At 35.3% G+C, this 27,335-nt stretch overlaps 1 protein-coding gene across 2 annotated transcripts in view; it reads right to left on the bottom strand.

Moving 5' to 3' along the window:
- The window catches only part of CIRSR (corepressor of RBPJ and splicing regulator), a 32,549-nt gene extending 5,224 nt beyond the window's left edge, over nt 1-27,325 (bottom strand). Inside the window, exons 1-7 of one of the 2 annotated variants that reach the window (XM_081142618.1) lie at nt 27,158-27,313; nt 22,316-22,410; nt 20,137-20,210; nt 19,558-19,568; nt 19,404-19,468; nt 18,987-19,035; nt 18,033-18,150 (exon numbers count right to left, since the gene is read on the bottom strand). In XM_081142618.1, coding sequence (XP_080998744.1) covers nt 18,033-18,150; nt 18,987-19,035; nt 19,404-19,468; nt 19,558-19,568; nt 20,137-20,210; nt 22,316-22,410; nt 27,158-27,229 — 484 coding nt within the window. In that variant the 5' untranslated portion in view covers nt 27,230-27,313. Of the gene's footprint in view, nt 1-18,032; nt 18,151-18,986; nt 19,036-19,403; nt 19,469-19,557; nt 19,569-20,136; nt 20,211-22,315; nt 22,411-27,157 lie in introns of both variants that reach the window. The other variant, XM_081142617.1, reaches the window with a different exon arrangement.
- Between the last annotated feature and the right edge of the window lie 10 nt (nt 27,326-27,335).

The following is a 27,335-nucleotide window of genomic DNA, read 5'->3' as shown; positions in this document are numbered from 1 at the left end:
GAGGTTACTAATTTCATCAAAAGATGGGTGATTTTAACAAGATGTTTTAGAAAACATGCTTTTTTACTTTTTTTGTTTACTTTTTTGTCTTTTTCAATCTTTTTTCTTTTTATATTTTCATTACTTCAAGAAAGTGATCTTTCCCCAGTCTGACAGAGCGTATACAGATTATGAGAAACATTCCTCTTCTGGCATTTATATTTTTCCAAAATCTCAACTGAACTCAGTGTAGTACACACGCTTAGCATACACTTCCATACTGTAAGACTCTAAATGCAGTGCTTAGTGAAATACCTGATAAATAGTAGTCAATAAATAGTAACTGTTATTTTTGCCAGTAGCTAGAAAACTTTTATGATTATCTTATGATATATTCGTAATTTAAAAATACTTTTAGTAGTAACATTTTTCAAAATCCTGTCTTATTCACATATATATTTTTGTTGTCAAATTTTCTGGGTTTGGTTTGAAAGATGGGACAAGTCAGATTTAATTAAGCTATATTAAGTAAGATGTCTTTATACTTTCATGTTACTGTGACAGAGGCTAGGTAAATTGATAGAAATGACTGTGAGAACTCAAAATTTAGTTGATATAATATGTTATACAGATATATTGAAAAAAGATTTTACAAATATGTTTAAATGCAAAATCACTACTCTTTTAAAAAAAGATTTTATTGATTTTTAGAGAGAGAGAGAAGGGAAACGGAGAGAGAGAAACATCGAATGGCTGCCTCGTGCACACACTCTCCCAGGGATCGAGCCCCAAACCTGGGCATATGTCTTGACCAGGAACTGAACCAGCAAGCTTTCAGTACATGGGACGATGCCCAACCAACTGAGCCACACCGGCCAGGGCCAAAATCACTACTTTACATAGTACCTCAATACTTTAAATTACAGAGTAGGGGCTCAGGAATGTTTGGTTTTAAATTTGCTATGGAAGAATTATTCTAGGTAATCCAATGTTTCAACCTACAAAACCAAGTCCACTGAAGAAACTGTTTTCAACGTTCATTAATTTTGCAAACTTTCTTTGCTGTGATACGGGTAAGCAACCAAGTACTGATTGTGACTGTGGCATTCAGTTCTGATTAGACCCAGACTATTTTCTACTAGAAAAATACCATGAAGTCAGTGTCTCAGGAGAAAAAAATTCTCCAAAAGGTGAATTATGTTGTACAAAATTATGTTTGTAAAGGGTTTAATCTATTTGTTGAGAGCATTCACTTTTCTAGAACTAGGCAAAAACAATGGAAAGTAAAAAAATGTTCTGTAGTAAAATAGGTATTTTATCAGAGAATAATATGGGAAGTTCTGGCCATTAAGCCATACCACTGACTTCACAATTAGAAGACAGCAGTCCTAGGTTACTGGCACAGGAAAAAGACTAATGCTAAAAGCAAAGACACTTTATGTCTCACTGCTAGCACTAGGACAGATGTATCTGCCATTCAAATTTCATCATTCCCTTCAAATAAAGAATTACCTCCTACAATTTTATGGTATTCAGTGAGAGAGGAGAAGGCACTAGTTATGGTTAGGTAAGACTGTATTAGAAATGCCTTTCCTTCCTTTACCCAAATTTAAAACATTAATTTAATTTACAGGATGTTGTTTGCTGAAAATGGCTATTCCTAAAATAAATATAGTTTTGTTTGCTATTATAGTGGTGACCAATTGTTTTCTTTCATTGTGTGTGTGTGTGTGTGTGTGTGTGTGTGTGTAATAACTTTCTATTATGGAAAATTTCCAACCTGGAGAGAGTAATGTAATGAACCTTACGTACTCATCGAATAGCTTCAACAATTATCACTATTTTGCTGTTCCTGTTTTATCTATTAACTCCAACTTTTTGTTTCTTTTTTGATAGAGTATTTTAAATAAGTCTCAGATATATAAATCACTAACAAGTAAGGACTATTTCTTAAAAATAAAACCCCAACACTTTCATTACACTTCCGATAAAGTTTTAAAATATCATCCAATATCCAGTCAACATTCAGATTTCCCTCATCTCAAAAGTATCATTTTATAATTGTTTGTTCAGATTAGAACCCAAACAAGGTCCACATATTGTATTTTTTTCATGTATCTCTTAAGTCTCTCTTTTTTTATTGATGTATAACTGACACATACCTTGTCTCTTTTAATATTAAAAAAATTTAGCGACCTCTCCCCCGTTACTACTATTCATTTACTGAAGAAGCTCACTCAGTTATTTGTCCTGTAGAATTTCCCACATTCTGAAGTGACATCATTTAATATTTTCTTCTAGCCCTTGTATTTCCTGTAAATTTGTGGTTAGATCTAGAGGCTTATTATTAAATCATTTTGGTACTTTACACCACATATTCTGGGGGAATATATGGAAAGCCATCTGATGTTTGAATTCAGGAAATGATACCTAAAAACACACACATTTCTGGCTAATGAACCAGACTAAGGAAAAAAGGCCAAGACTTCAACCTGATGTGTTCCTGCTTTCACCATGTATTTACTATAGTCATAGCAACAGTGGTATAACCTTAAAAATAGGTGTGTTTTAAAAGTAACCCATCAACATTATCACAAATAAAATATATTATGATTCTTATTTCTATGAAAGTACAGCCTTCTTCCCTAAAGTTAAACTGACTATATCTAGTGAAAAAGCCACTCTTGTCTCTAAATGTAAAAAGGACACTTAGAGACACTAGTTTTAGTACATGATCAAGCAAGAGATCTGTGCCTAGAGGCAATTAGCAAGAATTATCTTACACTTATACTGGATTCCTAATATTACCTAACCTTTTTGCTTTAAAGAAAGCTTATAGGAAGTTATCTTTAAAAAGACTGAAAAGGGGGGCACAGTAGGAACATGCAGCACAAGTCCCAGGGAAAAAGTGAACAAAGCTATTAATAAAGTGTGTGGGTGATTTTTATTTATATAGATGAGAATGTTTTATGTATGATTTTCTAAAGGTTATGCAAGAACCAACTGTACTGAATTGTAATAAAACTGCTCCATACTGGGAATTTTCCTGACACACTGCCAGTTCATTTTAGTGGAGGCTGGAAACAATAGGGTTTCTTATTGCCCTCATCCCAAGTTCATACTGAAGACAGCTAATTTGATCTCTATTAAAATACAGAATATAAAGAAAAAAACATTTCATTTAGTCTATATGTCTGGAAAATACACAAAAGTAAGGAAAGATAAAACTTCCCTTATTGTATGCTAATAGAAAAAACTGTTTCTTGCTTTACAGAATCAATGCAGTTAAAGATACATGATTTATATTTGATTATGTCCTCAAATTTACAATTTCAACTTCATTTATATGCAAATATTTTAGTGATGATACATCCAGCTATAAGAAAGTGAATTCATAGTCCTAGAGGACTAAGAAAAATCATTTGTTATATGACAGAAGGACACTAGACTTTGGGTGGTGAGCACACAATGCAATATACAGATGATGTATTACAGAATTGTACATGTGAAACTTATATAATATTAAATGATGTCACCCCAATGAATTTAATCAAAAATCATTTGTGCTGTGCCTGGCTGGTGTGGCTCAGTGGTTGATCGTAGACACATGAACCAGGAGGTCAGGACCTGTGCCCAGGTTTCGAGCTCGATCCCCAGTAGGGGGCATGCAGGAGGCAGCTGATCAATGACTCACTCATTGATGTTTCTATCTCTCCCTCTCTCTTCCTCTCTCTAAAATCAATAAAAACATATTAAAAAAAATCATTTGTGTTGTGATGAACATGAAGTATTAGATGTTTAGCACTATGTTTTAGATAAGTTATGAGAATGAGTGCTCTGGAAAAGTTATGCATCTACAAACCTCGAAAACATTATATCGAGTCACAGAAGCCAGATTCAAAAGAATAGATACTGTATGCTTTCATTTATATGAAGTTCATTAACAGGTAAAACTAATACATGGGATTAGAAAGTAGAATAGTGGTTGTGGGTACAGGGGGCCAACTGGGAAGGGACAAAGGATATTTTCTTTCCTTTTTTATTTTACTTTAATTAATTTTAAAAATGTTTTTTATTGATTTTTTTTAGAGACAGCGGAAGGGAGAGGGAGGGAGGGAAGGAGGGAAGGAGGAACACTGATGTGAGAGAGAAACATCGATCAGTTGCCTCCTGTACGTATCCCAACTGGGGACTGAACCCACAACCTGGGCATTCCCTGACCAAGAATCCAACTGGCAGCCTTTCAGTGCATGGGAGGATGCTCAACCAACTGAGCGACACCGAACAGGGCCAGAGGGTATGTTCTAGGGTGACTGCAATGCTCTACACTCCATATCTTGTCAGAGACATTGGTTACATTGGGTGCATACATTTGTCAAACTCAAACTCTACATTTAAGACCAGTGTGTTTTACTTTTTTAAAAAAAAGTTACACATGATATTTTAAACCAATCAACAATTACTATGTTACTATAGAGTCGCACTACATTTCTATATTATATCTCTACCTATGGAGAGAGCCCTGCATAGGGAATTTTAACTTATTTATCCCTAGTGTATAACACAGAAAGTGATTTTAAAAATCAGTATGCATTACTGAGGGCTTACTATTGTATCTCACTAGGTACTTGATAGTTAATAGAGAACTTGGTTTCTGCCTTTAAGCTTATAATCTTTTGGGGAAAATTAGTTTATATGAAAGAACAGTTAAAATATAAACTGTAAATTTGTGTTATAAGATATATTCAGAAAAGATGATAAACAGTGATGTTTAGAATAGTTATTAGCAAAGCCTTTCTATTTAGTCACTCACTAAGCTATTATTTACTAAGCATGTAGACTGTGCAAGTCATTGGGGATGCAAAAAAAAAAAAGATACAGTCTCTATCTCAGGAAAGCTTATACTTGCCAGGAAAGAACTAGAAACTGAGTTTGATTTTCAAACTCTCATAGGATTTAGGAAAAGGTAAAAAGTAGGGCACTCTAAGTGCATGTTAACTTCATTAGTTTGATTTGAGTAGAATTAATATTTACCCGGTAGACTACATTTCATTCATTCTCCTTTTTCTAGGTAATCACTAGCTAATTTCCTTTACTTGAAGTTTGCAGACCTTGAGTAGATGGAATGATGCTAATAGGAAGTCATATAAAAGAGAGTTGTGACGTGATCTGAGAATCATAATATCCCTTTGAGATTGTGGGAGGTGTAGCCTATACTAGTCCCACACATGCCTTCAACACAGAGCAGTCATTTACTGATAGAACAGGATTGCAATTAATTCCATTGCTAATGTGAATGGAATTTCAAGGCATAGCCACTCTAACAACAAATTTAATCACTGAATTATAATAGTGCTTATAAATAGTTCAAAATGACTTAACCATTGGTAATCACTTCAAATAAAATAGTCAAAATATAAAGTACTAATCAAGAGCATCATTTTGACCTTTGAAGCGCTGTGACTTAATAAGTTTTCTGAATAATCTCTTTAATAGGTCAAAATCTTTTCTGTTAATTAGCTTCCTCAAGCATTAAAAAAAAAAAAAAAAAAATTTGGTTCCTGACTGATAACTACATGCTATAAAGGACAGAAACGGTGCCCAACTTCACTTTGTTGCTGTGAAGTCAATCCTTTATTTATTAGTTTTAATATCTGCTTGTTTTAGGAGCTTAGCTTTAATGAGATTCTGGTAACACAAATACTTTTTCTGCAGTAGAATTACATTGGAGGACTTAAAAAAAACTGTCATCAGATGCAGGGCTTTCTAGTAGTTCTGCTGGTAGGATTCAACTTCTTCAAGGAGTTGCATAAGGGAAATTCATAACAGATTCAGGGGGATGTGCCAGAGGGCAACTGAGTTTATCATCTTTCTTTCTACAGAAAATGCCTCCAGCATGCTCCAATGTGTCTTGCTAGCAAAGCTTATGATGAGACAAATATTTTGTTAAATTTCCCAAACATGTTCTTAAGTAACAAAAATGCCTTCAACATGAAAGGCTGCTGAAAAGACAGAGGAGCAGCATGTGGGAGCTCTGTTGCAGAATACTATCAGTTCTATAGCTTAGTGTAAAATTCTTCTACAAAAATTAAGTCAAGAGTTAGGAAAAATTACACAAAGAAAAGAACACTGATATGCTCACAAATCTTTGCAACAAGTATAAAATAATACTTTCCTCAATTTAAGCTATTTATTAATTTTCATATTGTTTAAACACACTAAAAGTTATGGTATCAACAAGACTGGATAGAGACACTTGAAACATTAAGTACCTATCATCACTTTAGCCATTTGTGGTATTGCTGAATCTCACAATGAGGCATTATAAAGAAAAAAGACATATTGCCCTGGCCAGGTGGCTCAGTTAGTTGGAGCTTTGTCCTATGCACCAAAAGGTGGTGGGGTCTATTCCCAGTCAGGACATATACTCAGGTTGTGGGTTTGATCCCTGGTCAGGGCGCATATGGGGGGGGGGGGGAAGGCAACTGATCAATGTTTCTCTTTCACACTGATGTCTCTCTCTCTCCCTTCCTCTCTCTCTAAAAAATCAATAAAAATAAAATCCTCAGGTAAGGATGAAAGAAAGAAAAAAAGAGAGAGAGAGAGAGAGAGAGAGAAAGAATATTGTACATGTCAAGAATATTCAGTGACATTATTTAGAATTTGAAATTTACTTTCCAAAAAAATGTGAAAATTTTCCTATTACCATATTGAGACATTTCCAAATATTTAAAAAATTATAGCTAAATTTTAAAAAAATAGCAAAGTAATTTTAAATATATAGAAAATTAGGCCTGAAAAACCAAAAGTCAAATAATTAGTACAAAGTGAAACTAATGTTAACAAATTTGAACTCAATGTTTATTCACTTTTATGCTGCTTTTATAATTTCTGGGTTTTGGTCCAATACAGAGAGTAGTTGAAAGTCCTTCCATCCTCATGATAAGAAAAAAGCTAAAAATACTGAAAAATCAACAAATCTTAGATCTATCACAGAATTGAGGTCACAGAATTACCACTTCCAAAATGGGAGACAGGCGACAGAGAATCAGTTTACCAGAACCAGAAACCACCAATGGAGACAGCTAAAGGATAACTGACTATTGGTGGAGATTGAGCAAGAATTAGCTTGAGAGATAAAAACTCCTGGGGTCCAAACTTTGTAAGTTTTACTTCCAGGAGCCCCATCTGGTTCTCACTATGAACATCAAAGAATAATCCCTTTGTACTTCTCTTTCAACAGTGGGAAGGGAAAAGTAACCATTTTGAAATATGCCCACAGCATTCTGTTTCCTGAACAAATGCTTACCCTTAGGGGAAGCTATTTTACTAGAGCCTAACCTACATGGGAAAAAAAGCTGAGAAATGGGGGTGAAAAGCTGAGGAGCACTTATGACAGTTACAACTCAGGGGAATAGGCTCACTAAAAGAGTGAGAACTAGCCCTGGCTGGAATGGCTCAGTAGGTTGGAGTGTTGTTCCATACACTGAAATGTGGTAGGTTCTATTCCTGGTCAGGGCACATACACAGGTTGAGGGTGTGATCCCTGGTCAGGGTGTGTACAGGAAGCAGCCAATCGATGTTTCTCTCTCTCTCTGTTTCTCTCAAAATCAATAAAAGCATATCCTTGGGTAAGGATTGGAAAAAAAAAAAGAGACCTAGGCACAGGATTATAGAATGCTTCTCCTCCCTTCATATCTTACAACCACATCAATAGCACTTCTGTATAACAAGGGATTACAACTGAATAAAGGTTCAGAATCTATTAAAGAAGGAGTCTCTAGGGAAACCCAAAAGATTATAGGAAAGACAAAAACAAAGACACTTGAGGAAATTTTAGCCTCTGACATCTATAGCTACAACAAACAGTAAACCTAACCTAACTCCTAGCCAGGTAAACATACAATCTCACACTAAAGGTAGATATATCTCAGTTCTGTCTACCTGATACATCATATCTGGCTTTCAACAAAATTTTGCAAGTATACTAAAAGGCAAAACCACAGTCTGGAGAGACAAAGCAATCATCAGAATCAAATAGCATGACAGAGATTCTGAATTATCATATCGGGAATTTAAAATAACTAAGGTTACATAGATACTAAAATCCTCACTAAAATACTACCAAACCGGATCCAGCAATACATTAAAAAGATCATACATCATGACCAAGTGGGATTTATTCCAGGGATGCAAGGCTGGTACAACATCCACAAATCAATAAATGTGATACATCACATAAACAAAATGAAGGACAAAAATCATATGATCATACCAATAGACACAGAAAAAGCATTTGACAAAATCCAGAACCCATTTCTGATAAAAACTCTCAGCAAAGTGGGAATAAAGGGATCATACCTCAACATAATAAAGGCCATATACGACAGACCTACAGCCAACATCATACTCAATGGGCAAAAACTAAAACCATTTCCATTAAAAACTGGAACAAGACAGGGAAGTCCACTTTCACCACTCTTATTCAACATAGTAGTGGAAGTCCTCGCCATAGCCATCAGACAGGAAGAAAACATAAAAGGTATCCAAATTGGAAAGGAGGAAGTAAAACTGTCATTATTTGCAGATGACATGATACTGTACATAAAAAACCCTAAAGACTCCATCAAAGTACTACTAGATTTGATAAACGAATTTGGCAAGGTAGCTGGATACAAAATCAACATCTGGAAATCAATGGCATTCTTATACACCAACAATGAACTTTCAGAGAGAGAAACTAAAAAAGCAGTACCATTTACCATTGCAACTAAAAAAATAAGATACCTAGGAATAAACTTAACCAAGGATGTAAAAGACCTGTACTCAGAAAACTACGTGACACTGAAAAAAGAAATAGAGGAAGATTTAAACAAGTGGGAGAAGATAACATGCTCATGGATTGGAAGAATTAATATCATTAAAATGTCTATACTACCCAAAGCAATTTATAAATTTAATGCAATTCCTATGAAAATACCAATAACATATTTCACAGACCTAGAACAAACATTTTGAAAATTTATATGGAACCAAAAAAGACCCCGAATAGCTGCAGGTATCTTGAGAAAAAAGAACAGAGTGGGAGGGATCACATTACCAGACTTCAACCTATATTACAAAGCCACTGTAATCAAAACAGCCTGGTATTGGTACAACAACAGGCATATAGATCAATGGAACAGAACAGAGACCCCAGAAATAGACCCATACCATTATGGTCAGTTAATATTTGACAAAGGAGGCAAGAGTATCCAATGGAGTAAGGACAGTCCTTTCAGTAAGTGGTGCTGGGAAAATTGGACAGATACATGCAAAAGAATGAAACTCGACCACCAACTTTCACCATACACAAAAATAAACTCAAAATGGAGAAAAGACTTAAATGTAAGTCACGAAACCATAAAAATCCTGGAAGAAAACATAGATAGTAAAGTCACAGACATTCCACATAGTGGACTTTTCACTGATACATCTCCTAGGGCAAGAGAAACAAAAGAAAAAATAAACATGGGACTACATCAAACTAAAAAGCTTCTGCACAGCAAAAGAAAACAGCCTCAAAATACAAAAGAACCCCACGGTCTGGGAAAACATATTTGCCAAGGATGAATCTGATAAAGGGCTAATTTCCAAAGTGTACAAAGAACTCATAGCATTCAGCAAGAGGAAGATAAACAACCCAATTAAGAAATGGGCAAACGACTTAAATAGACACTTCTCCAAAGAGGACACACGGATGGCCAAGAGACACATGAGAAAATGCTCGACGTCGCTAATCATCAGAGAGATGCAAATTAAAACCAAAATGAGGTATCACTTCACACCTGTCAGAATGGCTGCCATCAACAAATCAACAAACGACATGTGATGGCGAGGGTGTGGGGAAAGGGGAACCCTAGTACACTGCTGGTGGGAATGCAGACTGGTGCAGCCACTATGGAAAATAGTAATGGAGGTTCCTCAAAAAATTAAAAATGGAGCTGCCGTTTGACCCAGTGATTCCACTCCTAGGAATGTATCCTAAGAATCCTGAAACATTCATCAGAAAGGATATATGTACCCCGATGTTCATAGCAGCACAGTTTATAATAGCTAAGATCTGGAAACAGCCCAAGTGCCCATCAGTAGATGAATGGATAAAAAAGCTGTGGGACATTTACATCATGGAATACTATGCAGCTGTAAAGAAGAAGAATCTCATACCCTTTGGGACAGTATGGATGGACCTGGAGAATATTATGCTAAGTGAAATAAGCCAGGCAGTGAAAGACAAATATCACATGATCTCGCTTATACATGGAATCTAAAGAACTTAATAAACTGATGAACAGAATAGATTCAATGACATGGAAGCATAGATGAGACTGATGAATGTCAGAGGGATGGAGGAGGGAGGGTGGATGGAGGGGGAGAGAGTAACCAAAGAATTTATATGCATGTATACACAACCCAAGGACACGGACAATGGTGGGGAGAGGGACTGGGGAGGGGGAAGGAACGGGGTAGAACGGGTCACTGGGGAGAAAAAGGGGCATCTGTAATATTTTAAACAAAAATAAAATTTAAAAACAAACAAACAACAAAATCTTAAGACACAAATGACTACTCATTGTCACTTGCAGTATAAGTAGATCAAAAAAATAAAATAAAATAACTAAGGTTAATATGCTAAGGGTTTTAATGAAAAAAAGTGGACAACATGCAACAACAGATAGATAATGTAAGCAGAGAGACGAGAACTCTAAGAAAGAATCTAAAGGGAATGCTAGAAATAAAAAACACTAATAGAAATGAAGAATGCCTTTGATGAGCTCATCAGTAGACTGGACATGGCTGAAAAAAGAATCAGTGAGCTTTAAGATATGTGAATAGAAAATTTCCCAAACTGAAAAGCAAAGGGAAAGAAAATGGGGGGGGGGGGAGGGGTAAGGAAACCAGAATATCCAAGAACTGTGGGACAATTATAAAAGGTATAACATATGTATACCAGGAATACCAGAAGGAGGAGAAAAGAACACAAGAAATATTTGAAATAATAATGGCTGAGATTTCTCAAAACTAATGATAAACACCACAGATCCAGGAAGCTCAGAGAACACCAAGCAGGGAAATAGAAAGAAAATCTACACCTAGGGACAGCATATTCCAACTGCAGAAAATCAAAGATGAAGAGAAAATCTTAAAAAATGCCAGAGGGGGGGAATCCATTACCTAGAGAAGAACAAGGATAAGATTACATCAGACTTCTCTTAAACCATGCAAGCAAGAGGAAAGTGAAATATTTAAACTGTTGAAAGAAACCCCCACCCCACCAACACAGAATTTTATATCCAGTGAAATTATCCTTCAAAAGTGAAGGAGAAATAAAAACTTCCTCAGACAAACAAAAATTGAGGAATCTGTCACCAGTAAACCTGTCTTATAAGAAATATTGACAGAAGTTCTTCAGTGAAAAGGGAAACGATGTAGATCAGAAACTCAGATCTAACCATGCTAACAGAAATAAAACAAAACTGGAGTATCTATAATAATTTCAGACAAAGCAGATTTCAGACCAAGGAAGTTTTATCAAGGGTAAAGAGAGCCAATTACGTAATGAAAAGGGATTCATTCTCCAAGAAGATATAACCATCTCATATGTATATGCATACAAAAACAGTGGATCTAAATATGTGAAGCAAAAAGTAATAGAAATGTTTTCAGAAACAGACAAATACACTATTATAGCTGAGACTTCAATGCCCCTCTAACAGAAATGGACAGATCCAGCAGGCAGAAAATCAACAGGATATAGTTAACTAAATGGCACCATTCATCAGCTGGATCTAGTTGACATTTATAGGATACTTCATCCAGCAACAGCATAATACATTCTTCTTAAGCTCATATTCACCAAGATAGACCACATTCTGGGCCATATAAAACACACTTTAACAAATGTAAAAGAACAGAAATCACACAATGAATGGTCACAGACCAAAAATGGAATTAAATTAGAAATAAGAGATAGATATCCAGAAAAATCCTAAAATATTTGGAGATTAAACAACATGCTTCTAAATAATATGGATTGAAGAAGTCTTAAAAGAAATTTTAAAATATTTTAAATTAAGTGAAAATGAAAATACAACTGCTGTGTAATAAAAAATTTGGCTGGCCTGTGCCCCCAGTTCCTGAACCTCTAAATCCTCAAAATTTCCTAAGTGACAGGAGTATCTTTGTAATTCATGGTGGGATCTAATAGTTTATGTTAATGAGGTAACTCATGATGAGCCCCAGATAGGGTATACTATGGAGATTACTAAGAATGGGACTGGCCATACCAGAAAGACCAGCCATGTGATTAGAGGGTTGGGCCTTGAGCCACATGACATCAGCCTGACCTCTGGCAAAGGGACAGAGACTAGGGATTGAGTTCAACCACATGAGTAATGATTTCATCATTTCTGCCTATATAATTAAACCCTAATAAAAGGGACAGCCTGAATGAGATTCCCTGGTTAACAATAAATACTCTGTGCATATTGTTGTTGCACATCAATGTGCAAGAAGGGTGACACATCCAGACTCCATGGGGAGAAAGAGAATGCTGGAAAGTGCGTATTTTGGTGGTGTGGTGGGGGGAGCAATACAATTTTAATTGTGTTAAAATATAAAATTTAAAGGCAAAGAAAGAGATAGTAAAACCACTTTCTTTACTACATATTGTATGATTCCATTTATATAAAATGTCCTGAATGGGTAATCTAAAAAAGAAAAAGCAGGAAGCAGAGTTGTGGTTGCCTAGGGTTGGGGGAGACTGGGAGCTGAATAGTGAAGGCTGAGGAGTGTGGAATTCCCTTTTGGGGTAATGAAAATGTTCTAAAACTGACTGTGGTGATGAATGTACAATTCTATGAATATACAAATTCAAAGCCATTGAATTCAAAGCCACTGAATCGTACACTTTAAGTGGGTGAACTGTATGGTATAAATTTTAGTCAATAAAGCTATTTATTTATTTAAAATGTGTTTTTACTGATTCCAGAGAAAGGAAGGGAGAGGGAGAGAGAAAGAAACATTAATCAGCTGCCTCCTGTATGCCCCCTGCTGGAGATCGAGCTCAAAACCCAGGCATGTGCCCCAAACAGGGAATAGAACTGGCAACTTCCTGGTGCATGGGATGACACTCAACCTACCGAGCCAAACTGGCCGGGCTCAATACACCTATTTAAAAGAAACACTTGCTCAAGAAAATAAAAAGACAGGTCACAGACTGGGGGAAAATATTTGCATAAGACATATCTGATTGCTAACCAAAATACACAAATAACTCTTAGACCTCAACAATACGAAAACAAACAATCCAACTTAAAAAATGGTCCAATGGCCTTAACAGTTTCTTATAAAACTAAACATACTCTTAACACACTACCCAGCAATCTCACTAACTGGTATTAACCCAAAGGAGCTGAAAACTTACATCTACACGATAACTGCATATGGGTGTTTATAGCAGCTTTATTCATAACTGCCAAAACTTGAAAGTAACCAAGATGCTCTTCAGTAGATGAATAATTCAATAAGCAGTGGTACATCCAGACAATGAAATTCATCACTGAGAAGAAATGAGCTATCAAGCCATGAAAAGACATGGAGGAAATTTAAATGTGTATTGCTAAGTGAAAGAAGCCAATATGAAAAGGCTACATACTCCATGATTCCAACTATATGACCTTTAGGAAAAGGCAAAACTGTGGAGACAGTAAAAAGATCAATTGTTTCAGGAGCTAGAGGTGAGGGAGGGATAAACAGGCAGAGCATAGAGGATTTTTAGGGCAGTGAAACCTATATGGTACTATAATGGTGGGTACATGTCATCATACATTTGTCCAAAGCCATAACACCAAGAGTGAGTCCTTAGGTAGACTATATGGACTTTGGGTGATAATAATTTGTCAGTGTAGGTTCATCAATTGTAACAAGATGTCACTCTTGTCAGAGATGATGATAATGAGGGCAGCTATGCATTTGTGGGGGCAGGTGTATATGGGAAATCTCTGTATTTTTTTCTCAATATTGCTGTGAACCTAAAACTGCTCTAAAAAAAAAAGTCTACTAAGAAAAAACACAAATAAGACTAAAACAAACAAACAAAAAGATTAAGTAGAGGCACACACATATATGTAACTATGAAATCTACGAAGAAAGCCAAAAACACAAACAACCCCTCTCCCCAAAGAAACCCAGTTGCTTTGTTGAAAACCCCACTGCAGGTTAATAAATGTTCCATTTCAATATACATTAAAAACATGAGTGACAAATGCTAACAGTCTATGATAAGAATAAGAGTCATAGAGTATAGATAAAAGCCAGGTGGGCAGGCCATTTAATTATATTGTAATATAAAAATGTTTAATATAAATTCAGTCACCACTGAAGCTTGCAAGTTTTACATATAATTTGGATGTATCTAGAATGGATGAAAACTTAAAAAGTTAAGATGATCTTATCAGTAGAAAAGATACTGTAAACCAGCTTAGCCAAAAGAAGCATTTTGATTGCCTAATTTAACTTTGTAAAGGAGAAGTAAATCTTATAGCTGGTCTCTGTAAACCTCACAGCTGGAACATTCTAACAGCACCTTGCAGTTTCCAGTGATCAAAGTAAGTTACTTTATATACTAAACTAAGAATTTCATAATAGAAATAATGCAACACCAGGGGGTATGGTTATCATGAAATAATTACACTCCTGGGAGATTACAGGCACAAGGCTATATACCCCAGGGGTGTGATTATCCCATGATAACCACATCCACTGAAATTGCCTTATTGCAAAAATAATCTCTATTCACTGGTGAGACATTTTTCAATAGGTGATTTTTTTAAATGAAAAGAGTTTTTAGCTTGAATCAGCAAGTGGATTAGGAAATTGGGCAGTTTGTTTTCCATTGCATTCAAATTCAGAATACAACATCATTATTATTTGCTTTCCTATTTGATATAGTAGAGATTTTGTTTTTGAGAATCCTTTAAGAGTTTCTATTAGTGCTAGTTAAGTGGTCCAGCTAAATTCAGGTCAAAATTTAAAGGCATTAATGGAGCAATACAATTTTAAATAATTTATTTCTATGTATAATTTTTAATTCTTCTAAAAGAATATTCATTTAAAATGATAAATATACAACCACTATTAATATTTTGGGCTATCTCCTTCCAGGCATTTTTCTAAACGTATCTGTCTATATGTTTACCTAAAGATATAAAACCGCTGTGGCTCAGCAATTGAGCATCTATCTATGATCCAGGAGATCACGGTTTGACTCCTGGTCAGGGCACATGCCCGAATTGCGGGCTCCAGCCCCAGCACGGGGTGTGCAGGAGGAGGCAGCCGATCAATAACTCTCTCATCACTGATGTTTCTACCTCTCCTTCTCCCTTCCACTCTCTGAAATCAATAAAATATATTTTTTTAAAAAGATATAAAAAGAAATATGAGTGGAATCCGTATAACTACTTTGTTTTATAAGCTGTTTTCCTTTGACCAAATGTTATAAACAACATCCATATTATTAAGCAGTCTTCGAATCATTTTTAATGGCTGCATAGTATAGTATTCCATTGGTAATAGCCCAGAATTACTCACTTAATATCTTTTCATTAAGTATTTATTTAGGTTCTCTCTCTTACTATATTTTGCAATAAAATCTTTGAAGATATCCACGATTATTCTTTTAGAATAAATTCATGACTGTGTAATATTAGTAAAACATAATTTAAATAAATAAACAAACAAAGGTACTATTTCCCAAATATTCAATTGTTCTTATATACAGCTGAAGCTGATGGCTCTCCACCTTGATGGTACATCAGAAATATGTGGTACATCATCTTATGTGGTATCATAGATGATAAAAGTTACTGACTTATTTTTATCATAATTTTATCAAAGAGTTCAGTGCTTTGAGATATTCTTAGATAAGGTATTTACCAGTACTTGTTTGCACACTTTCACCCTCCAGAGAGGATAAGCAGGTTGCTTAAAGTTACATGGCTACTAAGCGGCAGAGCAGGGGTTTCCAAATCAGGCATTTACTAGCTCCATCGCTCCACAGCCTGTGCTCTTAGCAACTAAGTACACTGCCTCTCTGAATTTATGGCTTCCTCTGGGTGGAAGGTTGCTTCTTCTGCCTAAGATGCCGAATGCTTTTCTGCCAGATCCTGCACAGCTGCATCTATCCTGTCATTTAGAGGTTGCAGTTTAACATCACTTCCTCAGAGGGGCCCTTCCTGACCACTTAATCAAAAGTTACTCCCCATTCAGTTCTTATCACAGTATCCAATTTAATTTTATCATAGAACTTATAAATACCTAGTATTTTCTTATTTATCAGTTTATTTTATGTCATTTCCAATACAGTGAAAGCAAGGACCTTTTCTGTCTTGATATTGCATTCCTACAGCCTAGAAAAATGCCTGGCACACAGTAAGTGCTCCATAAATAATTGCTGAATAGGTGAGTTTATTTTATCCTTACTGATGAACGTTTAGGGTTGTTTCTAATATTTCACCTCTATAAAACTTTGGGCATCTACCTTATCATTTTCTTATTATAAATTCCTGGAAGTTGAATTTCTAGATAAAAGGATTTGCATGGTTTCAAGGCTTTTGATACATATCATCAAGTGACTTCTGAACGGCTGCTCCAATTTATCAAGTGGATTAAAACATTAATTTTACCACACTTGCTCCAACACTGGGTGTACAGTTCTTTTAAATCTACCAAATTTGATGGGCAAAAAGATAATATATTTTTTATATATATCAACATTCTTTCACCACTGAGCAGTTTTCCCTTACTTAAAATGTGGCTTTTATCTTTTTTAGAGCAATAAGGACTTTTAAAAACTCAATTATAATATTTTATCTGTGTACTTCCTCTACCCATCTGACATCCATAACGCCATTAAAGAAACAGTGTCAAACCTGATACTGGATCTAATTTCTAAACTCCTAATACGAGAACTGGCATCTTGAATCCTAAAGCCTGCATTTGGCTTACTGGAAGGAAGCAGGATCTCTAGCTATACAATAGAGGCTGAAGGTCATAAGCTGACTGAGGGAGAACCCTGGGCTCAGAGGTGGCAGTGGAAGCCACAGGGAGTATAAGGAGGTGTATCAGAGGCCTAGATGAGCTGAGGATGGGGCTTCATGCCCAGAGCATTTGCTTCAATAGAGCAGCTCTGTCTTTGTATGTTCTATATACTTGGTTTCACCTAAGGTATCTTTTTAAGGAAAAAAAAAAGAAAAAAAAGGTTTTAGAGCTACTTAAAAAATACTGAAAATCTCTTGAGTTATACTATCAAATCCTTATTTTAAAATGGAGTGTTGAAAAGTGAAATGACTTGTGTAACGTTATAGGGTTAAGCAGGTTATTTCTATTATAATTTATTGGGGGTTATGGTTGGATTAGTGTGGCTGTCTTAATAATAATCTAACAAGGCACTGATAAATTTAAGACTTCTCAGTTGTAATATTTTTTTATAAAAAGAACCCAAATAACACAAAAAGAATTAGACCAATCTTTCGTAAGTATGCAATAATATGCAGGAAGGTAAATAATTTTCAAGTAAAAACCAATTTTAACATAGTTAACATATTTTTAAACTCAGTTTTGATTTTATCTCTAAACTAAAAACAGGTGATTGCTGAGGCTTCTCGACCACTGTACTTTTACAATTCAGGAGGACATAAATATGAGAAATAACTATTTCTTCCTGCTATTTTGAGGTTACTAACCTAATAAACTATGTTTAATATGTCTTTCATAGGGGCCGTTGGCTAGAAACGTTAAATTTAATTCTTATATACTGCCTTTCAAAACATAGGATCAGAGTTTTCCACTGACCATCATATTTTAGGAATGTGCCTTAGTCCAAAAAACTCAACCCAACCAAAACAAAACAAAGCAATACCCAGAGAGATTAAAGAAAACTATTATTTTACTTTTCCTTATTTGTCCTCAATATACATTCTAAAACAAACACATAAATCATGTCTAGTGCCTACCTGAGCCATCAGTGGGAACTGAGCTTGCATTGATTCCAGAAAGACCAAACAAAGGACATTCTCGATCTGTGTTGACATGACCCCATTTGTGACATTTAATGCACCTCACATTTCGAACCTGAGAAATAGTGAACATTATTGTTGCTGTTAAAATAGTAAGAATCTAACCAATGTTCAACTCCCTATTCCTCGGTAGAGTTTAAGTTAAATTATTCTAATTTTTAAAAGATCTTGCAAGGAAGAGACTTCATAACTGTATTTTGTAATTTAATACAAATATTAAAATCTTTTACTACAAATTTTGCCTAAAAGCTAAGGTAAATTCTATTTCTTTTTGATTGATATTTTGTGGCAATGAAACAATGTCATCCAAAAAGAAATGGTAAAATTCCAAAAAATAATTGTGTCATGGCTTATTCTTAAATTCTCTAATTTAAAAAAGTTAATCTTTTAAAGTTTCAATTTCCTGCACCAGGGGTTGGCAAACTTTTTGTAAAGAGCCAGATAGTAAATATTTTAGGCTTTATGGGCCAGAGGTCTCTGTTGTAACTATTCAACTCTGCCATTGTAGCAGGAAAGCAGCCACAGACAATACGTAAATGAGTAAGCATGGCAACGTTCCAAAAAATGTTATTTATAACAAGGACTTGGCCCTTTGACGATAGCTTGTCCCAGTTTAAAACAAGTAGTTTTGCATCTTTTCTGGACCTTGAGCTAGTTCTCCAAATTCCTTGAAAACTGCAGAGACCGTTATCTTTATAACCCTCAATACACAACTTTAATTTCTATCTTTCATTAGTCTATTAAATTTAATGTTTTCCCCCCTAGTCCTTCTATTATCTGATACAGACAGACACCAAAGAGCCCCCTTTCAGCTTAAATACCTTTTGGGCAACGATATAAAGATTTATTAAGTAAAAATCATTACTACAGAGTAAAACATGTGTTACTTGCCTGAATACCAAAGGGCTGATCTCGGATGTTCATGTCATCTTTGGCATATCTATTGAGGAGAGAAAAATGTATAAACACAATATTAAGAGTAATTTAATAAACAGTTATTTTGAAAAATAGTTTTATAGTTCTAAGTATATTACAAAATGCATAACTGTAATAAATATATAGAACTATAAAATCTATTCAGTATTTCCAAACACCATTTAGTTATTAAGTGTCCAGTCTAATGATCTGCAATTTAAAAAGTAAAAAAATAAAAAATACAGATTAGGCAAATTAATTGCATAAGACAAATCACTGAAAATACCTTTTCATATTAGATGCCTTCTTTAGTGAAAGAAAAGACAACACAAAATGGGATATCAGATAAGTTTAATGATAGATGCTTTATCTTAAAGGAAAACCAGTTCTTACTTTTCTCGTGGGGCTCCTTTCTGCCATTCAAATTTGTATTCAGTCTCTCCTTCTGTTTCTTCTTTCTAAAAACATTCATTAAAAAGTTTTTCAATTTCTTCATAAAATTACAACCTGTTGCAAGTAAATTCAAACATAGAAAATAGTACTTTACCTCTTTATTTTCTTGATTGCATATCAAAATATGGGGGGAAAAAGGTAGATCAAGTTAAAAACTTCATAAGTCTATCATATACTATACTATGATATCATGATATTTAATTGTAATATGTAAGAATTTATCAGTTTGACATTTTTCTTCTTTCAGAAGATAAAATTCAAATCACTGAAGGATTAAATGTGATATTAAATAAGAGATCATATTTAATAAGCATGTAATTCCTAATAGTTAAAACTTTTATACTTTTCAATGACAGTGAATATTATGCTTTGTATTTACAAGTACATTTAGTAAGAAGGACTAAAAATATATACATAAATTATAAAAGAATAAATGCACTTCTGCTGATGTTGAGATTTTTTTCTCTCCAAAGGACAAGTCATGAAATATAACTAGGTTAGACAAATATTTTTAGTATTTATTCTACTGATTCCAGCATTTTCAAAAATTATTTTTACAGCATAATAGCAATTTTAAAAGATAAAGAGGAACTTACAAAAAAGCCTGTCATAACAGTTCTCAAACTTTAGTTGCAAACAAATCAAAAACTTAAAAAAGAAATGAGGTGAGTACCCTTTTTAGCTCCTGGTGGGGCCTCATACATGAAATTAAGGCCATTCTTTACCCGTTCATCTCCCATAAGCAATCTAAATAAAATAAGACATAAGGTTAACAATTTTATGTAGGAGAAAAACATTACAGAATAACTATCTCCCAACCTCTAAAAACCCTAAGGGAATTAAGATATTTTTTTAGAGATAAAGTTTCAAAACTTTACTCCACTCATTAGATGAAATCTGAAATATCTATGAGTCCACACTGACAGAAATAAATGACTAAATAAATACCAAAATGAGAGAAAGAGAAAATTTTTCTTTCCAGAGGAATTCAAATTTAAAAATGTAGCAGGAGAGAATAGAAACGAAATAGAAAATCATCGTTAGAAAACCACAGTAATAATTGATGCAGGCAAGATCCACCAATGAGCGCTAAAACTAAGGGAAAAAGTTCTAGGAGAAACAGGATATTTGCATAGCTTCAAATATTTATTAATTACCAAGGGAAAAAAGTCTTCTTTAAAGATAAAGAGTAAACACACTATGATCTGCGGCAAACTTACTTTTCTACCTACACTATCTCTTAATGAGTCTAGCTCAATTTTTGACTGTTTCCTAGATACCCTCTCTACTTTCCCACCGTACTGATCTTTAATCAGCTTTTACTACATGTAAATCAGGGTTTCTCAGAGGTGGTGCTATAGACATTTTGGATTACATAACTCTTTGTTGTGTGGGGCTGTTGTAAGCTGCATTGTAAGCTGTTTTTTAGCATCCCTAGTCTCCACCTACTAGATGCTGGTAGCACTCAACCCGAGTTGTGACAATTAAAAATGTGTTCAAACACTGCCACAGGTCCCCTGGGGGCAATAATGGCTCTCAGTTGAGAACCACTCATCTAAATCCTTATCATTCTTTATAGTTCAGCTTAAATGTCACCACTTTCCTGAAGTCTTACCTTGTTATTCCAAATGGCATTACTGTGTCCTATATTAGCATGCTATAGTTTTTAAAGCATTGTGTTTTTAAAATCTCAGTTGTGATATACAGCCTTGAAAACTACATCTCTACATCCATCTGTCTATCTCCATCCTTTTACAGGATTTTTTTGAGGGTAGAAACTATGTTATCACATGTTTATAGGCACCTAAACCATTTGTTGTCTTGCATGAAGTAGGTACTTAATAAAAGTTAACCAGATTAAATAAAAATAGTGAGAATGGTACTTAACTGAACTAAAAGCTTTATTTCTTTAATTTTGCTCTCAATATACTATATTTTAAAGAGAGTATTTAGTAGTAATAGTTTAGCATTACTTTGCTTAAGCTCTGTATTTTGATAAAAAACAGGACTGAGTAGAAGTGAGAGCATGGTCCATGTAACTAAAGCACCACTATTCGCCTGCTTGATTAACCAAGAGAAATCAGCTTTAGAGTCAGACTTGCTAATACATATATAAAATGACAATAGCTAAAGGGTAGGTACTTTACTAGAACAAACCAAGGAAGAACTCTAGCTAGGATCCTGCCATTAACAGAAAAATGACAAGCAGGTCAAGTAGAGACACTTTACCTCTTGAAGCTGTCCTGTGACTCTTTTCATTTCAGTGTATTTTAAAGAAATATTTTTGTGAGGTCTCAGTAGTTTGAGTGTAGACTTTTGTTCTTCTAACCTTTGTCTAAGTTGGGACTTGATCATAGGCTGTATATAGAGTCACATCAATATATTTTATATGAATTATGGGTAAGTGGCCATCTACAAATGTAACAGTAAAGATAGTTCTCAGGGAATAGAATCATATCACTAAGACATTCAATTTAAAAAGGCAAATTTAATATAAGATTCAGTAAGGGATCATTCTTATGCAATTGACTGTTCTAAAATCACCAGCATAGCCCTGGCTGGGTGGCTCAGTTGGTTGGAGCGTTGCCCCTTACACCAAAAGGCTGTCGGTTCGATTCCTGGTCAGGGCACATACCTAGGTTGTGGGTTCAATCTCCAGTTGGGGCGTGTATGGGAAATTGAATGATGTTTCTCTCTCACATCAACATTTCTCTCCCCCCCATCCTCCCTTCCTCTCTCTTTAAAAATCAATAAAAACGTATCCTCAGGCAAGCATTTAAGAAAATAATAAAATAAAATAAAAATTAAATAAATAAATAAGATAAAATCACCAGCATAGTGGAATTTCTTACCTATTATCATATGATTCTTGTTCTTTAAGATATTGTTGCATTAATTCTTCTTGTTTCTTCTTATCATATGATATTTTTTGTTCTGCCATCCATACCTAAATAAAGTAAAAAATTTAAGTTAAATAGGAAGTTTGCTTTTTTTAATAATAAAATATGAAATGCTATATTGTACATAGCATTTCAATACAATATAGTAAACTATATCGTATATAGTTTACAACATAATCTGTTTTGGTCATAGTGACACCATCACAAAATAACAGCTGCAAGGTCTGATCTGTGCCTTTGTACAAGTCCTTAAGTCCAACCATTCAAAAGAGCTACTCTTTCAAGCAAAAATGTCAAACTTGAGAATCACTCTGAGCACTTGTGATTCAATAGCTTTTTGTACTTGGTCCCCGTGTTATTTCAGAGAGAACAACCATCTCTCTACATGTAATATGTCTAGGCTAGAAAACACACAGGGTACAACTAGTAGGGTTAAACAATGCCCATGGGTGCCAATGGGGGTCACCGACACACCAAGAGAGGAGAAATGGACGACAAGGAAGAGGAAAAAAAAGGAAATGAAACGAAAAGTAGTTGTAGAAAAAAGGGGAGAGACAAGAGAGGAAACAAAGAGATAAGAGAGAGGCGCATCAGATATCTTAAAGGCACCAACACTACAAGCTGAATGTGTCCCTATGTGAAATCCTCAAAACCACAAAAGCAGTGAAGGTAAAAAACCCTCACAACTTATGCAAGGGAATTTTTTTAAAATATGTCTTTATTGATTTCAGAGAGAGGAAAGGAGAGGGAAAGAGACAGAAACATCAATGATGAGAGAGTCATTGATTGGCTGCCCCCTGCATGCCCCTGACTGGGGATCAAGCCCATAACCGGGTATGTGCCCTGACCAGGAATCCAACCTTGATCTCCCAGATCCTAGGTTGATGCTCAACTGCTGAGCCACGCCCGGTTGGGCTATGCAAGGGTATTTAATCATGTTACTTCCAAGTCCAAAAGGTACCAATGCTCTCCTACCACCTTTAGAATAAAGGACAAAGTGTCTGACAACCATTCAACAAAAACAACAAGTCAAAACTTTTTCTCCAAACATGCTAAGTTTTAAGAAAGTAAATTCGAGAACAAAAACTTACATTGATAAAACTATAATTATCAACTGGGTGAAGGAAGATGAGTGTGGGGAGGAGGATGTGGGACAAGATTGCCATTATTCAATTTCAGAAGCAAGAAAAAAGGTAGTTATTAGTATTTTAGTGGTGCTGAGATAGGAAGGTTCTATGGGGACACAGCTTGAGATGTGAACTAGAAAGATTAACATAGAGATAAAAGCAAAAATTGAAATGAAAAGAGAACCCTTCAAGGACAGAATATACCAGAAATTTTTGGTGTAAGTTCCTGAAAGTTTCTTCCACTGACTTCAAACTTACCAATGTAATGTTACAGTAGAAGAAAAACCTACACTTGGAATAGGCAGTAAAAAGGCACATGTTTGGAATTTTCACTGTAGCTCAAAACACAAACAGTTACAACAGAGAAATGCCTGGCAGAATAACATATTAATAACAGCCTAACGAGTAACATATTACTTCTAACATAATAACTACCATTTATTTGCTTTAGATTTCACAGTTATTTTACTTGTCTTAATTGCTCAAGAGCTTAAATACATACTGAGTATTCATTATGGACTGGAATAAAAAGTAATAAAGCATATTCCTACAGAACCTGCAAACAGAAAATCATACTAACTTTTCTGTAATTTTAAGCTCTGCATAATAAAAAAGAAAATATGTGAATTATATGAATAAAGTTTGATATTTGGATAACAGAAATATGTACAAGATAACGAAATAGAACAAGATAGTGAAAACTTTAGGGAGCAGGAAGGAAGGCTGGCACATTATAATGGAATGCTTTACAGCAACTTTTGGTTTTAAAAAGTTATTTATTTTTTAAAATTAAGAAACTATATTCACAGGTAGACAATGTTATCCATTTCTTGTATATCTATGTCCTTCCAAAGATGTTCTAATGCACAAATACATAAAAGAATACACAGGGTGGGGCAAAGTAGGTTTACAGTTGTGAGTATGCAAAACAAAGAGTTTATTCTTGCATTATTAATTGTATTATTTTCCATACAAAGAACTGTAAAACTACTTTTGCCTCATCCTGTGTATATAAAACAAACATACATACATAGTCTTTTTTTAAATCCTCACCTGAAGATATGTTTATTGGTTTAAGAAACAGGTGAAGAGAGAGAGAAAGAGAGGGAGAAACATCAATGTGAGAGAGAAACATTGATTGGTTGTTTCCCAAATACACGCCAACCAGGGATTGAACCCACAACCTAGGCATGTACCCTGACTGGGAATTGAACCCACAACCTTTCAGTGTACAGGACAATGCTCAACCAACTGAGAACACCAGCTAGGGCCACACATATTCTTTTCATAAATGGTAACATATACTGTGTACACACACATTCATATACATACAGAGAATATGTATAAAATAAAATTCTCTATCACGGAGATCATTCCAAGATCAGTAAACAAAGAGCCTTCTTGTATTTTGGCAGGGGGGCAGAGAGCTGATTATCATTCTATTGTGGGGCTATAACATCATTTATTTAACCAATCTCTTGCTGTACTAATGGGCATTTAAGAAATTTCCAATCTTTTGCTATTAAAAACTGTGTTCCAATAAACAACCCTGTGCACAAGTAACTTCATACATGTTAAACAGGATCAAAATTTTACCAAGGAAAAAACAGGGTAAGATATTACTGACAGAGACAACAACTCAGACAAAGGCCCAAAGATGTAAAACTGGAATTAAGTAGTCTGATATTACTGTAATATAAAATCTGAGGTGGGAGAATGGCAATAGGGGGTGAAGAAGGAAAAATAAACTGGAGGCAGATTACTTGTACTTAATTATGTAGCATTTTAATAAGGAGTGGGGCGAGATCAGACTTTTGCTTTAAAAAGAGAAACAACAAAAAAAAAAAAAAAGAGAAACAACCCAAACATTTATTGATTGATGAGTGGACAAATAAAATGTGCTATATCCACACAATCAAATATTCAGGAATAAAAAGGAATGCAATACTAATACATTCTACAACATGGATAAACTTTGAAAACATGCTAAATGAAAAAAGCCAGTATTTCGCAAAAGACCACATATTTCATATTTACATGAGATGTCCAGAATAGGCAAGTCCACAGAAACAGAAAGCAGATTAGTGGTTGCCTACAGCTGGAAAGGAGGCAAGGTTAAGGAGAAATGGAGAGAAACTGCTAACAGATATGAGTTTTGTGGGGGAGGGTGACAGAAATATTTAAAAATTGTTTGTGGTAATGATTGCATAAATTCATAATTAAGGACCCCTGAACTGTGCGCATTGAATGGGTGACTTTATGGTATGTAAATTATATCTCAGTAAAAGCTGCAAAATAAAATAGTTATTCTGACAACTAGGAAGAGAACAGATTTGAAAGGGGTCAAGACTGGAGGCAGAAAAACCAGTTAGGAAACATAAAAGTCCAGGTGAGAGATAATGAGGGTCTAAGCTAAGATACAGGCAGTAGTGACAAAGAGGAGAGAGATTAGAAAGATATTTGGTAGGTAAGACCAATAAATTTTACTTGCTGACTAGATAAAGGGGTGTTGGGAAAGGGATGAATCTTGAATCTCTGGCATTGGTGACTGCGTGAAGGGTTGTGTTACTACCTTTATTTCCTACTCGTATGATATAGGAAGTATAAAAAGAAGAGCAAATTTTGGATGAAAGATAAATTCTATTTCAGATATGTCGAGTTTGAGATGCCTATAGGATCTCAAGATGAAATTGTGAAGTATATAGTTGTTTTGAGGTGCCTTGAGCTAGGGGGAGAGACCTGGGCTGTTGATTTGAGGGTCATGAGTGAAGCGAGGGTAGTTAAAACTATGAAACTGGATGTGATTGCTTGGATGTGATTGCTTGGGAAAGCATACGGAGTAAGCAAGGCATAGGCCAAGAATGAAACTCTAGGTAACACATGTATTTTGGGAGCAGGCTAAGAATAAGTTTGTGTGTAGGGGCAATTAACATTTTACTGAGCTCCCTCTCTGTGGTGGGCACAGTGCTCCGTGGTACTTTGTTTCAAAGCCTTTATCTAAAGTTTAGAATTATTCTAAACCATCTTATTTAATCCTCATAACAATTTCACAAGTCAAGGCAATTGACATGATCATTCTGAATTTATAGATTAGGAGACTGGGATGAGGGAAGTATTTTGTGCAAGGTGTCAGGGCTAAAAGTGACTGTGCTGTAATACCTAGAATCTAGGTCTGATTCCAATGCTCAGCCTCTTCCTACTTCACTTCTGCTTTCCACTGCTGGATTACCGAGCACGGTTTTTCCTTACTGCACCTAGTAGACACGGTCAAGCCAAAACGGAACGAGGTCCTCAGAGAGATGCTACATTATCGGGTAGGATAAAAAGAGGACGCAAGGGGGTGGCTTTATTTCTGTTTTAAGATCTACCTTAAATAAATAGGAAGGTTTCTTTGTAGAGAATAGCGGCACTCCGAAGCCGTGATCTCTGGGATTCGATCTTACGGATTTACATCCTCGCTGACAGAACAGACCTGGGCCGCCTAAACGTCGCGGGTCATCTTTGTCAGAGTTCCCCAGAGGGGAAGAACGGGCGAGAACACCAGGGCTTTAGGCCTGGAGAATAGGCGACTGTCCCAAGGATTTCAGAGACACCACCACTCTCATTTCCAGCACCCTGCGGGAACCCAGTGCACGGGCCAGCACCCTCCCCGGCTCTCCTTACTCACTTTTTTGATATTGGATTTGGAGGCGGGATGAAAGTCCTTCTTGCACATGAAATTGGCGAAGGATTTCCCCATCTTGGAGGATGAGTTGGAGAACGCAGCCGCTAGATCTGAGAGCAACCTCGTAAACAAACTCTGCCGCCTAACCGGAAGTGCGCCTCCTGTGGCGGTGGGGACTTCC

The sequence above is a fragment of the Miniopterus schreibersii genome (genome assembly GCF_964146895.1).
Source record: "Miniopterus schreibersii genome assembly, chromosome: 7".
Lineage (NCBI taxonomy): Eukaryota > Metazoa > Chordata > Mammalia > Chiroptera > Miniopteridae > Miniopterus > Miniopterus schreibersii.
The sequence above is the reverse complement of the archived record's forward strand: the minus strand, read 5'-3'. Positions and strand labels throughout refer to the sequence as shown.